Source organism: Mustela erminea, chromosome 8 (assembly GCF_009829155.1).
Source record: "Mustela erminea isolate mMusErm1 chromosome 8, mMusErm1.Pri, whole genome shotgun sequence".
NCBI lineage: Eukaryota > Metazoa > Chordata > Mammalia > Carnivora > Mustelidae > Mustela > Mustela erminea.
The window spans coordinates 63,292,413-63,306,574 of NC_045621.1; the positions used below are offsets into that span (position 1 = coordinate 63,292,413).

The 14,162-nt window shown below is 39.1% G+C and overlaps 1 protein-coding gene across 3 annotated transcripts in view; it reads left to right on the forward strand.

Moving 5' to 3' along the window:
- LOC116597723 (xin actin-binding repeat-containing protein 2-like) overlaps positions 1 to 14,162 on the forward strand; it is a 74,397-nt gene that overhangs the window by 50,935 nt on the left and 9,300 nt on the right. For 2 of the 3 annotated variants that reach the window (XR_004288757.1, XM_032355844.1), the window contains exons 4-7: positions 2,432 to 2,542; positions 2,931 to 3,003; positions 3,859 to 3,989; positions 4,627 to 13,951. Coding sequence is in view for 2 of the 3 variants with exons in the window: in XM_032355844.1 (XP_032211735.1) it covers positions 2,432 to 2,542; positions 2,931 to 3,003; positions 3,859 to 3,989; positions 4,627 to 13,951 (9,640 nt within the window). In the remaining variant the exon portion in view is untranslated. The remainder of the gene's footprint in view (positions 1 to 2,431; positions 2,543 to 2,930; positions 3,004 to 3,858; positions 3,990 to 4,626; positions 13,952 to 14,162) is intronic. The other variant, XM_032355845.1, reaches the window with a different exon arrangement.

A 14,162-nucleotide genomic window follows, 5' to 3' on the forward strand; every position in this document is an offset into this window, starting at 1 on the left:
AGGCAGAAGTCTTAATTTTTATAAGTAATAACTTATTTAAATTTAACTTATTTAACTTATAATTTAGATTCTAATTTAAAAGCACCAACTGGACCAAATAAGCATATCTCTGTGCCATAGCTTGTCCCATGGAACTGTAAGTAGAGGCATGATTCTGTAGTAATGATCATGGTGCACTTCATTAAGAACCTTCATACTGGTCAGGTTCCCACTGCCCTTTGTCCTTTCATTGTCTGTTTAATCAGCATCATAAGAAGGCCATAGAATATTTCCATCATATCTTTATAGATGGAAAGGCTTCTCACAGTTGTAAACAGTTGTCATGGAAAGAATTATTATTTGTGCTCATGCATTTTCAGTGATTGTTATTGTTCCCTACAGTCTAATGTTACTGATACCCTTAAGTAAAATTTGATTGTGCAAAGCTTCCTATTAAATCAAACTTTGGTTATTTGAACTTAAAGGAAAGGATATGGATTATTTATTTTCTGTACTCCCTCTTGAGAAAGTAAAGTACACGACTCGCTCATTGTTTCATCTCATTTCCAGGACATTCTCCAACAAATAGAAGATTCAATGAAAATAATTTATTAATAGAAGTTTGCTAATTTAGTAATCCACTAATTAAGTAAATTTTTCCTTGGCACATATGTATGCCAAGCATATTATTAAAAATCATTTTATATATGTGGATTATTAACTCAAGCTAGAAAACCATTCTGCTTCAAGGGGAAAAAAATTACACTGGTATTCAATTTAATGAGATACAGTCTACATTTTTTCAGCCTTATTGAGGTATAGTTAACAACATTATAAGACATTTAAAGTATACATTATGGTGATTTGATATATGTATACATTGTGAAAGGATTTCTAGTTAACTAATACATCCAATGAAATATAATCTACTTTCTAAAGTATAAACATACATTTTGCCTTCAATTCTCTGTAGAACTTATAGGAAGATGCCAACTGTTTTTCTTAAGTCTCCTTCCTAGAAAAGTATAAGATCAGATCGAACTATGTATCTCTAAGCAGATGTTTTACGGCTGCTTGGTTAACCAGAAATTATACCCTGTATACTGAATACCCTTAGGGGGGGAAGTCACACACTACAAGCCCACTAAAAAAATAAAAACAAAAAATCAAGGTCTTGTTAATTAATTTTAAATTTATTGTTGGTTTAAAGGACTAGAATTTGACAGCTCAAAACTTTAACTTTGTGTAAAAAAAATTAGTGCTCCTATATGATGAATAATAATGGACATTTGCTCACCTGACTATTCTCTACAAAGGCAAATTTTTAAAAAATCATATCTCAAAAATAGTGTTTGATGGTAAAGCAGATGAAAGTGAATGCCCAACTTCAAACAAGTTCAGTTTCATGGGTTCTTGAAGAGTAATCTCTTCATATCCTTATTTTTTGATGTTAAGATTTTTAACAATATGCCAAGTGACTCATCACATCAATCAATCAATCAGTCACTCATATACTTGTATCAGATCACAGTCTCTAGTAACAGCAGGACTGGATCACCAAAATAAAGAGGAGCTTCAAAGCATCCAAATCAGCCAGGGTCACCTGTACTAACTTGAATAAAATCAAAAGTAGCCCCATGTGTGAAGAGAGAGAAATACACATTAACATAATATGGTCTCTTTATGTTGGTTATAGTCTTCATTTGAACTCTGGATGTGTCATCAAACTAGATGGCCAAGTTGAAGACTGCAGGGTCTTTCTGTTACCTGAAAAGTTGGCTTGTAAATAACAAAATACATTTTTTTCATCAAGGATTTGCATTTTTGAGGTTCATCTTTCTTACATTGCAGCTCACTAAGGGTAGTGAATAATGATTCCTAAAGATATTTATGTCCTAATTCCCAAAATCTATATGTAAATTACATGCAAAGGAGCATTAAGATTGCAAATAAAATTACAGCTGCTGATCAGCTGACCTTCTGACAGGGAGAGAATCCTGGATTATTCAGATTGGCCCCATGTAAACACAAGGTTCTTAAAAGTAGAACAGGGAATTGGAAGAGAGAATCAGAGATGGCAATGAGAGAAAGCCTCAGCCTGATAGAGTGGGGTCATCAGCCAAGGAAAACAGGAAGTCTTTCAAACTGCAAAAGACAAGGATTGAATAGATTCTCCTTTAGAGCCTGCAGAAAGGAATACAGACCTACTAACACCTGTCAAAACCCCCAGTCAGAGCTTCTGACCTACAAAGCCATAAAATATTATGTTTGTGCAGTTATAAGCCACTAAGTTTGTGATAATTTGTTACAGCAGCCAAGCAAACTAATACACTGAGGAACTTCCATTTTTTTATTAATTTTAATTTTATTAAGTTTTTCCATTAATTAAAAAAGTTAACATTTTCAGACTTTTCTTAAAACATTGTATATTTCTTTATTCATTTATTTTCAGGAGGTAATCCACAGTAGCCAGGTCGACATTTCAAGAAACAGCCAGGAGACGGAAAGAAATGAACAAGAAGTTTCCAAAACACACAAAAGTGATGTTCTTGGAACAGAAATGGTAACTACTTAGAAAGACAATACTTTCCAAACAGATTACAAAGCTGTGTGGAAATTCTTACCTTGTTGTAAGCAATTGCTTTTAATGTCCTTTATGTGTTTAATATCAATATATATCAATGTTTATTTCTGTACTTTGGAGTTGACATTTTTTAAAAAATAAAACGAGCATCCTAAAAATATGAGTGCACTTTAGATGTTAATTCATATATATTATTTTACAGCATGTGCCCATGCATAAAAATAAGGAATAGAAGTTTAATTAGCATCTCTCAATGTTCATTGAAGTCTTGAAAGAAAATCACTGTGAAATGAAGAATATATGTATAGTACTAAAATAACTGACTTCTTAGAAACAATTATTGATTTAAAATTATCTTTAAACATAGGCCTCTCATCTTAAAAAGCACACTGAGGAAATAAGCCAAGCTTCTCAGCTCCATCAGTATGTTCAAGAAACAGGTGAGAATCTGTTATTATTGGTCCCCAATATACCTTGCTCCTGCTGATGTGTCTGTGTTTGAATGGAAGCCTTCCAAAGCACAATCCCTCCCACTGAGTACATTTAGTAACTATGACTCATGGTCCCAAAGGGGACAGAGTAGTATTTCTATATATAATTAGGTTCTGTGTGTGGTAATAGATGCAATAAGCTTCTGAAATAGTTCACTGCCCATCAGTCTTATGAACTCATCCTAAAAGCCTAGAAGGTGGTACGCCAGCCACCTCTGAATTGCTTTTTGCCTCAGGGACCTAGAATAAAACTTAATGTTTATCAAGCTCCCTGGGAACAGAAATGTTATCTGGATTGTATTGCTTCTAATAACGGATTTAAACACTTCTAAATTCAGTTTTGAGACCTACAGATATGACATTAAACTACAGACAAATCTGTGCAAGTTTGCATAAGACCCAATTTGTCTTGCCTATAAAAGGGGAATGAAAAGCTTTGTTGCCTTGAAGAGCTACAAAGGATGATTTAAGCCAGTTGTGACCCAATCATTACTTGGCTCTATCTATTTTGGCTTTATTTTGGTTTTCCTAAAAGGAAGTAGGTCTTGAAACTTGAAAAATATATACAATTAAAATAAGTAACAGTTTCATCACTTATTACTTCCTATCCAGATATAACCATCACCACTGTTCTTCCTATATTTCTTGACATATATTAACTTGTGTACATATATTAACCATATATACCTTGAACCTTTTTATTTAACATATATTATGAGAAGCTTCCCATAGTATTATAATTTTCTTCTCAAACGTCATGTTTATTTGTTATATAACACCCCTGGTATTATTTTCTGTTTGTAGTCATTGATACACCTGAGGACGAAGAGATTCCGAAGGTTTCAACTAAGTTTTTAAAAGAGCACTTTGAAAAGTCTGCCCAGGAAAAGGTCCTTTATTCTGACAAAGAGATGACCCCAGCCAAGCAGAGTAAAGTAAGACAATTTCTCTACATAGAAATATGTTAAGTGTAAAACCAGATGTAGATGCTTAGCACTTTCAAATTATTGAATGTTTGATGCAGTTTTTGAAATAAATCCTGAGCCAGTACTCCTCTGTTCCGAAGGAGGATATTAATCTACATGAGAAAAGCAGTAGAGTTAAAAACTTTCTTCACTAGAGAAAAATGGAAAAATTATATGCACTCTAAAGTTTAATAACTAGCATTAGATAAAATAATAAAGTCAATTTTAAATGTCAGATACTTTGCTTAAAATTCCAAGGAAAACAAAACAACCCTCAAAAGTACTTTAAGGCTTTTATTGTTTCCCTCTAGATTACTCAGCATAGCATATTAAGCAAAGGAGGAAGAATACTCAAGATTATGTGTGATTGTTAAAATACTGAACTGCTGATGTCTCGAATGGGGAATATAACTCTGAAAGCGCAATGCATTATAGGAAAGATAGTAACAAACACAAAATATTGCTGCTAAGTAGGTCTCTCAAAGGAGTCTGCCACTTGTTGTTTCCAATGGAGGTATCATAGCACGTGAACAGGTGAGGGGCAATGCCTAGGAAGTCTTCACCACTACACCCATTTTTATAAGATTTGACTTTCTCTCCCTTAAAGATTGGAAGTGAATATGAAGAGACTTTAAAAGCATCATCAGTTGTGGACACCTCTTCCACTTCCTGCATGTCGACCTGCCAGAGGAAGGAAACATCAACCACAAAACATAATGACCACAGTGCCACTTCTTCAACTCTGGTACAAGTTAATGCCACTGCTATGGGAAAAACAGAAGAATTTCCTCCTCCCCCACCTGATATATTTCAAACTCCAATAGATATGGCAGCATTTTCCCAGTCCCCTGAATTCCCCAACCCTCCTAGAATACCACCAGTACCCAAAGAATTATATTCTAAGCAAAGAAATTTGTACGAATTAAACCGTTTATATAAACACATGCATCCTGAGTTAAGAAAAAACTTAGAAAAAGATTATATCAGTGAGGTTTCTGAAATTGTCTCTAGTCAAGTGAACCCAGGAAGCTCAGTTTCAGCAGATGTGCAACAAGTCCGGTATGTTTTTGAAAATACGAATGACACTTCTCAAAAAGCTCTGAACTCAGAAAGAGAACACTTGGAGTGGGATGAAATTCTGAAGGGGGAGGTACAGTCCATGAGATGGATCTTCGAGAACCAGCCTTTAGATTCCATCAATAACGACTCTCCAGATGAAAATAATATCAACAAGGGCATTGCTGATCAAGAAATCATTCCTGGTGGTGATGTGAAATACACCACATGGATGTTTGAAACCCAACCCATAGATACACTGGGGGATCATTCTTCTGGCACTGAAGAAAATGCTGAGAAAATTCCTGAGCTAGCCAGAGGAGATGTCCGCACAGCCCGGTGGATGTTTGAAACAACACCATTAGACTCAATGAATAAAATGCATCAGGAAGAATCAGGGGTAACTGCTGTAAAGGACATAACCGGTGGGGATGTCAAGACTGTGAGATATATGTTTGAAACTCAACATCTGGATCAGCTAGGACAGCTTCATTCAGTGGATGAAGTTCACTTATTGCAACTCAGGTCTGAGCTCAAAGAAATTAAGGGAAATGTTAGGAGAAGTATAAAATGTTTTGAAACCCAACCATTATATGTTATTAGAGATGGTTTAGGTCAAATGCTAGAAATTAAAACTGTTCACAGAGAAGATGTTGAAAAGGGAGATGTGAGAACAGCACGTTGGATGTTTGAAACACAGCCCTTGGACACAATTAACAAGGATATCACGGAAATTAAAGTTGTCCGAGGAATATCCATGGAAGAAAATGTCAAAGGTGGGGTGAGTAGGGCAAAGTGGTTATTTGAAACTCAACCTTTGGAGAAAATCAAAGAAGAGTCAGAAGAGGTCATCATTGAAAAGGAGACAATAATAGGTACAGATGTCTCCAGAAAGTGTTGGATGTTTGAAACTCAGCCATTAGACATTCTAAAAGAAGTTCCTGATGCAGGTCCTCTAAGATCTGAAGAGATAATAGGGGGTGATGTACAAACTACTAAGCATCTATTTGAAACACTTCCAATAGAGGCTTTAAAAGATAGCCCTGATGTAGGAAAACTTCAAAAAATTACTGCCTCTGAAGAAGAAAAGGGGGATGTTAGGCACCAAAAATGGATTTTCGAAACCCAACCTCTGGAAGACATTAGAGAAAATAAAAAAGAGTACATACGAACAGTGAAACTTGAAGAAGTTGACAGAGGAGATGTAAAGAATTATACACATATCTTTGAATCAAACAATTTAATTAAATTTGATGCATCACATAAAATAGAGGTGGAAGGAGTCACCAGAGGTGCTGTAGAGTTAAACAAATCACTCTTTGAAACAACACCACTATATGCCATTCAAGATCACCTTGGGAAATATCATCAAGTCAAGACAGTCCAACAAGAAGAAATCCTAAGAGGTGATGTGAGAAGTTGTAGGTGGCTTTTTGAAACAAGGCCCATTGACCAGTTTGATGAAAGCATTCATAAATTCCAGATAATCAGAGGAATATCTGCTCAAGAAATACAGACCGGAAATGTGAAATCTGCTAAATGGCTATTCGAAACCCAACCTCTTGATTCGATTAAGTATTTTAGTAATGTGGAAGAAGGAGAAAGTAAAACTGAACAAGCGACAGACATCATTAAAGGGGATGTCAAAACTTGCAGGTGGCTTTTTGAAACCCAACCAATGGAGTCTCTTTATGAAAAAGTTTCATTAATGACTGGCAGTGAAGAAATTCATAAGGGAGATGTCAAAGCCTGTACCTGGCTCTTTGAAACTAAGCCACTTGACACCATAAAAGATGACTCCGAAGCAACAGTCAAACTGCAAACTGTAAAACAGGAAGAGATCCAAGGTGGAGATGTTCGTACAGCGTGTTTTCTTTTTGAGACAGAAAATTTGGACAGCATACAAGGAGAAGAAGGAAAAGAAATTAAGGCCATGGAAATGGATATCCAAGCTGGGGATGTCTCCAGCATGCGGCATAAATTTGAAAATCAATCTTTAGATTCTATAAGTTCCAGTTCAGAGGAAGTTTTGAAAAAGATCAAAGCCCTAAAGACTGAAGATATTCAGAAAGGTAATGTTTTAAATTGCAGGTGGCTTTTTGAAAACCAACCAATTGATATGATAAAAGAGAGCCAAGAAGGTGATGAATTAGTTAAGACAGTGACAGATGTACAAGGTGGGGATGTAAGAAAGGGGTGCTTTATTTTTGAGACTTTTTCTTTAGACGAGATTAAAGAAGAATCTGACTGTCTCCGCACCAAGAAAACAATTACTGAAGAAGTAATGAAGGGTGACGTAAAAAGCTACAGAATGCTCTTTGAAACCCAGCCACTCTATGCAATTCAAGACCAAGAAGGGTATTACCATGAAGTGACAACAGTTAAAAAGGAAGAAGTAATTCATGGAGATGTACGAGGAACTAGGTGGCTTTTTGAAACAAAACCACTAGACTCAATTAATCAGTCAGAGACTGTGTATGTTATTAAGTCTGTCACACAGGAAGACATTCAGAAGGGAGATGTTAGTTCTGTCAGATACAAATTTGAAACCCAGCCGCTGGATCAGATTTCAGAAGAATCACATGATGCTATGTCCACTGTGGACCATATTCAAGGTGGGGATGTAAAGACAAGTAAACAGTTTTTTGAGTCTGAAAATTGTGGTAAGAATACTTATATAAGAACAGTAAGTGTCAACGAAATACAAAAGGGCAATGTTAAAACATCTACTTGGCTATTTGAAACCCACACTCTAGATGAGCTGAGAGGAGAAGGGTCAGAATTTGAACATATCAAAACGGTCACACAGGAAGATACGCAGAAAGGTGATGTTAAGCAGGCAGTGTGGCTTTTTGAAAATCAAACTTTGGATTCTATTAAGGAAGCAGATGAAAACACCACAAAAATTACCAAGGAGGTAATCCCTCCCTCTGATGTCAAGACAACTACATGGCTCTTTGAAACTACACCCCTTCATGAATTTAATGAAAGTAGGGTAGAGAAGGTAGAAATTATTGGCAAGAGTATTAAGGAAACGTTAGAAGAACTCTACTCTCAAAAAGTTATTGCGGCTCCTGGAATCATCATTGAAGCTGATGAAGTTGGGGATGTTCGAATGGCAAAATACAAGCTAATGAATCAAGCATCTCCCAAGATACAGAAAGAAGACATTATCAGGGTTGATCTTAGAAATATAATGGTGAACCTGCTTTCCAAAAGAGACTGTACAAAAAAGGAAATTTGGGTTAGTGAAGAAGAGAAGGGAAATGTTAATTTGACCAAAACTCAATTATTAAACAGATCAACGGAATTTCATGCTGAAAAAGAAGAAATAGTGAGTGGTGATGTACAACAAGCAATAAAAAACCTGTTCTCCGAAGAAAGATCCATAAAGAAAGGCATTTTAATTCAGGAAGATGAAAGAGGAGATATTAATATGACTATCTATTGTCTTCTTCATGAAAATGCTGATGACAGAGTTGAGCGTGAAGAAGTAATAGGGGGTGATATAAAACGTACCATTCATAATTTGCTATCTTCCATATCAAACAATAAAATATCCGAAAGGGCTAAAATTGATGCCTCTGAGAGGGGAAATGTTCAATTTTTCACAACATGCATAGAAATTGGAGCTTTGGATTATCTTAAACAACTCCAGATGGAGTCAAATGAAACACTGACAGCTAGGAAACAAGAAAGAGAGGAAGAAAGAATTGGTGGCGATGTGGAGGGTACAAAACTGTTACTAAAGAAAAGGCAGTCTCATGTTGAACGTACTATTTGTGAAACTGACGTCATCCCAGGAGATGTGCAGAATACAGTTAAGGTTTTTATGACAGAGCCTCAGACAACATGTTGCAAGACCCCCAAAGAAGAAATTATAAAAGGTGATTTGAAATCAACTCTAAATTCCCTCAGCCAGGCCACAAATCAGAAAACAGTGGCTAAAACTGAAGAAATTATAAAAGGCGACATGCTGGCCACACTCGAATCACTTAAGGAATCAAACCACCAATGGAAAGAATCTAAACAGCCCAACGCCATCCCTGGTGACATTGAAAAAGCGATTGAATGCCTTGAAAAGACCGCGAACACAAGAACAGAAATCCTGAAAAAGGAGCTTATCCGAGATGACCTTGAAATATCATTAAGGAATCTGAAAGAAGCAGAGAGAGCTTTCAAAGAGGTAGATAAAAGAGCTGTAGTAAAAGAAAATGTGAAAGGTGTGATGGGAGGATCCTCAGAAGATCAGAAAACAAAGATTCATCAGGTGGCTGTCCAGAGGGACACAAGAAGTGTTCTTCAGCCAAGACCAGGACCATTTGAGCCAGCAGCCAGGTGGCAAGGGAGAGCAGACATTCCTAATCAAACTACAGGCAAATCTTATCATGGGAATTTAATAGAAGAAAGAACTGAAGTTACTCTCCCCAAAGCCCCCAAAGGCACTGTAAAGATTGTCATAGATCGTGAACAGAACAATGATGCTCTTGAGAAAAGCCTTAGAAAACTATCTAATTCACACCACAAAGCTATTAACAATGTGCTGGAATCAGGGGACAAAATAGGCATCTGGACTGATACCACAACAGAGCAGCATCTTAGTGATGAACATGTGAGCAGACAATTGACTTCAACAGTGTCAGCTAAGGAAAATCTAAAAACTAAGAAGTCAGAGACTGTGACAGAACAGAAGAATGCTGTCTTTAACTCTATCCAATCTGTCGATAAAACAGTGGAAAAGCAACAGACTCAAACTTGCAAACTGAGGAATGACCACCAGAGGACTGAATCTTTCTCTGTAAAGAGTTCTAAAAATACCAAAAACACTAAAATACCAACAGATAAACAAAGCCTTAAGCCCAGCCCAACCCAGGATCTGGTCAACATGACAGTCGGGGAAACTTGTAAAGCTTCTGAGGACTTGCAGACACAAACTTTGTTAAAGCAAGAACTACAATGTTCTAATAAATATATAAAGAAAAAGAATATGAACCCTCAACCGACTTTGCCTACAGATCAAGACGTATCAGATGTAACACAAGTGAAAGTCTCCCCCAAAAGTCATAGTAAATTTAAGGCAACTGACAAGAAGCAGGCTGATGTTCATCTGAAGAGCCAGGACTTTTTAATGAAGACAAATACTTCCACAGACTTAAAAATGGCAATGGAAATGTCCTTTAATTCAATCAATGGCAACCCTGCAAATAATGGAAAAGAAAGTGAGTGCTCTCTTCCACCTCCATCTCCACCTCCTCCTCCACCTTCCAATGCGTCATCTGAAATTGAATTTCCTCTTCCTCCTCCACCTCCTTTAATGATGTTGTCTGAAAAAAATGCCCCAGAGATAATAAAGGCTGAATTTGAAAGTTTCCCGGGCCTCCCTCTTCCTCCACCACCAGAAGTTGATAAATCTGAAAGAGAATGTCTATCAGCGTTTCTACCACCTCCCCCTCCTCCAACTCCATCTCTTAAACCAGCGCATCTCCTTTCCTCCTCTGTTCAAGAAAGGCACAGGGGAACATTCATACAATATTCTCAAGAAGCCTCGAGTTCTCAGCAAACTCATTCTCAGGCTAAAGTCTTAATGGGAAAATCAGGAGTACTTTTACCACCTCCCACACTCCCTAAACCCAAATTTCCCAAACAGATAGAAGATAAAAAGAATCGCGGTTCCCCAAAAGTTGAGTTGGAAACTTCCCTGCCAGATACAGAATGTAAAATTACTCCCTCAAAGGGTCAGGAAAGAGTAATAATGGCGACTAGCTGTGAACAGACAGAGATGAAGAAGAACATGTCTAGAAGAAGTCTTGATGAAAGAAAACAATTATTTATGGACTCTAGGAGGTCTCTCTCACAGACAGTTCCAGAAACTTCACTACCCAAGGAAAAAACAATGACACCTCTTATAAAATCTCATTCATTCTCAGCAGATTCAGGACAACAAAGTCCAAAACCGTATATGAGAAAATTTAAGACACCTTTAATGATAGCTGAAGAAAAGTACAGACAACAAAGAGAAGAGCTTGAAAAACAGAAACTTGAGAGTTCTTGCTACAACATAGTCAAAAGAGAAAGCCCCAATCAAAATATGCCAGAGCTACAAAAGGAAGTACTGTTACAAAAAACAAATGAGGAGGCTCTCCTACCTGGACTGGATTCAGGAGTCACTTTGGCTCAACCTAACCCAGACTCCCAAAGTCATTCTCAAGCCCGAGGAGTGTGTATGGATAACCAGCTTTCCACAACACAAGCGGGGACGGTCACCACCGAGGGGTTCCAACATGTTCTAGCAGCCTCAGAAGAAAAAGCTACCATGAAAAAGGAACTTTTACAGAGCTCGTGGGACACGTTACAATCTATATCAGCTTGTGAAATTAAACAGAGGCACCAGGAGTATAGTGCACAAGAAACACAACAGAAATATCTGGAGGACTTGCATTTGCCCCAAAGAAAACCTGTTTCCCCAAGTTTCAAAGTTAAAACTATCAAGCTTCCTACTGCAGATCACAAATCAAATTTAGCAGACCACATCTATGAAAGCCACAGAAAGCAATCCGACGTTGATGTTCAAACCATTAGCAAAGACCAGTACCAGAAAACCGAGAAAACTGAAGCAAGCGCTGACTATAGTAGTAAGCAATCTGCAGCTGAAAAATATTATCAGTTACCTAAGAAGGAGAAAAGAGTAACAATAAAACTACCTACGGAACCCACAGAGAAAAGCCATGAAAGTAAACTCAATATAGTTTCTGAGAAGCAAAGAGAATTTAGAAAATCTGAGAGTGGGAAACCTCCAGGAAGTGGAAGAACAAATCAGGAACCATCAACAAGTGGTCCAAAGGAAGAGAGACTAATAGTTGAAAGAAAACAAGAACATTTGAATAAATCATCACAGAAGGTAGTCAAGCAAAAGGTTACTGATGTACATCTTGATTCACAGACACAGAATTTTCAGCAAATGCAAATACAGACTTCTGGAAGTCAAGCTGAACATAAAAAACTGCCCCAGCCATCTAATAATCTGCAGGAAGAAAAATGTCTTGGAGTCAAGGGCATACCACAGAAACAAGTCTTTTCTAATACTAAAGATTCAAAGCAAGAGATTACACAGAACAAATCTCTGTTTTCCTCCGTGAAAGAATCCCAGCAGGATGATGGAACGTGTGCTATAAATATATTGGAATTCTTGAGAAAACGTGAAGAACTACAACAGATTTTGTCTAGGGTAAAACAGTTTGAAGTGGAGCCAGATAAAAACGGCTTTAACACATTTCAGACCCTGCTAAATATTATTCCGGGATGGCTATTAAGCGAAGAAAAAAGACAATACGGTGTTTGCATTGCTCTGGAGAACAACACAGAAAAAATCAAAGAAGAAATAACGCATATTAAAACGCAAGCAGAGGAGATGCTTGTGTCCTGTGAGAATATAATTCAGACAGCCATGATGTCCTCCCAAGCAGAAAAGCAGAGAAATAAACCCACGAGCCTTCATGAAACGTCATCTGAACGGTCGAACGTTCGTGAACGGCGAGAAAATACAATCGTAGAAAAGACAGAGCACCGCCAAGGAGCCGCTCAGCACGAAGCGGCTGCTCGCCATCACGTGAAAACCCATCAGGAAATCCGACTAGAGGACAGCAAGGTCCCTCCTCCATCCTTGAAAACACGTCCACCGTCGCCGACTTTTATAACAATCGAGTCCACTGCCCGGCGGCCAGAAGCCTCTCCTAAGGACGAGCTCTCTCAGTCCCCGAGAAAAGATGGTGTTGTGGCAGCTTCCCCGAGAAGCCCTGTGCCACAAACATCCGGAGCTGGCCCTGCAAAAGCGTCCCCTTCTCCACCCAGGAGCCGCTCCGAGCAGCTCGTCAGACTCAAGGACACCACGGCCAAGCTAGCCAGAGGGGCCGCCCCGTGTCCATCAGGGACCCCGGTTCCCCTAGTGGAGAGAAGATCTGAGATCATCACGTCTCCTGCAACACTTCGGCGTCAAATTAAGATAGACACTCGTGGTAGGGACTCTCCCCCCACGATCACCATCCCTATTAGTATAAACCCCGTCGACGGCGGGTCCTTCCGAGGCTCCCGGGAAGCTCAAGAGGAAATCAGGCAAGTCGAGAAGATGGCGACCTACGTTCACCACGACGCCGGGAGCTCGGCGCCGCGTCGCCTGCCGGACGCGGAGAGCTTCGACTCGGTGGAAATCATCCGCACGGTGCAGGGGCCGCGGCTCGCCGAGCATGCGCAGAGGTTCGACGCCGCCAGCCGCCCGGTCGGCCTGGCGGACAGTTTCCTGAGCGACCGCGAGAATGAAATAGACAGGTGGTTCCGCGAGTTCGAGGCTGGCCCGGTGTTCGAAGCGAAGTCGACCAGGAGAGTTTATACAAACGGAGAGGCCGACCACAGCATTAAGCAAGAAAGTCGCTCGTTCTGTAAGGAGGAATATGGATCGACGTCTGTAGAAAACTCGAGTTTTACGGGCTTTTCTTGCAATCGTGCTGGAGAGCTGCAGGAAAGCATTCCCGTGAGGCATCCCAGCATCCGCTCCGAAACGAGGTCCGTCAGTGAATGTTTCTCGGGGGTGGATGCGTTTGAGGATCGAGTCGTGGGGTCGACGTTGACCACGGTGTCTTCATCACATGGCTCAGAGGCTGGCAAATCCGGCTTTGACTTCAAACATGCCCCGCCGACCTACGAAGATGTCATCGCAGGCCATAGTTTAGATATTTCTGATTCACCTAAAGAGCTCAGGAGGAACTTTCAGAAGGCATGGCAGGAGAGTGAAAGCGTGTTTCAAAGTCTGGGGTTTGAAACCTCAGATGCTTCTGCCACTGAGATGAGAACCACCTTCCAAGAGGAATCTGCATTCATAAGCGGTAAACCAGCTGGTGGAGTGTGAAGACTAACCCATTTAAAGGCACCTGGTCCCTAGCTGGGGTGATCTGCTGTTCAAAGGGTGTTGGGAAATAACCGAAAACTAACAGCGTTCCCTGGCTGTTACAGCCTTCTCTTCACAATGCTTGCTCTTACTGCTTTCTTTTTACAAAAGCACCTAATACAGGATTCATCTGCACTGTGTGAGAATAA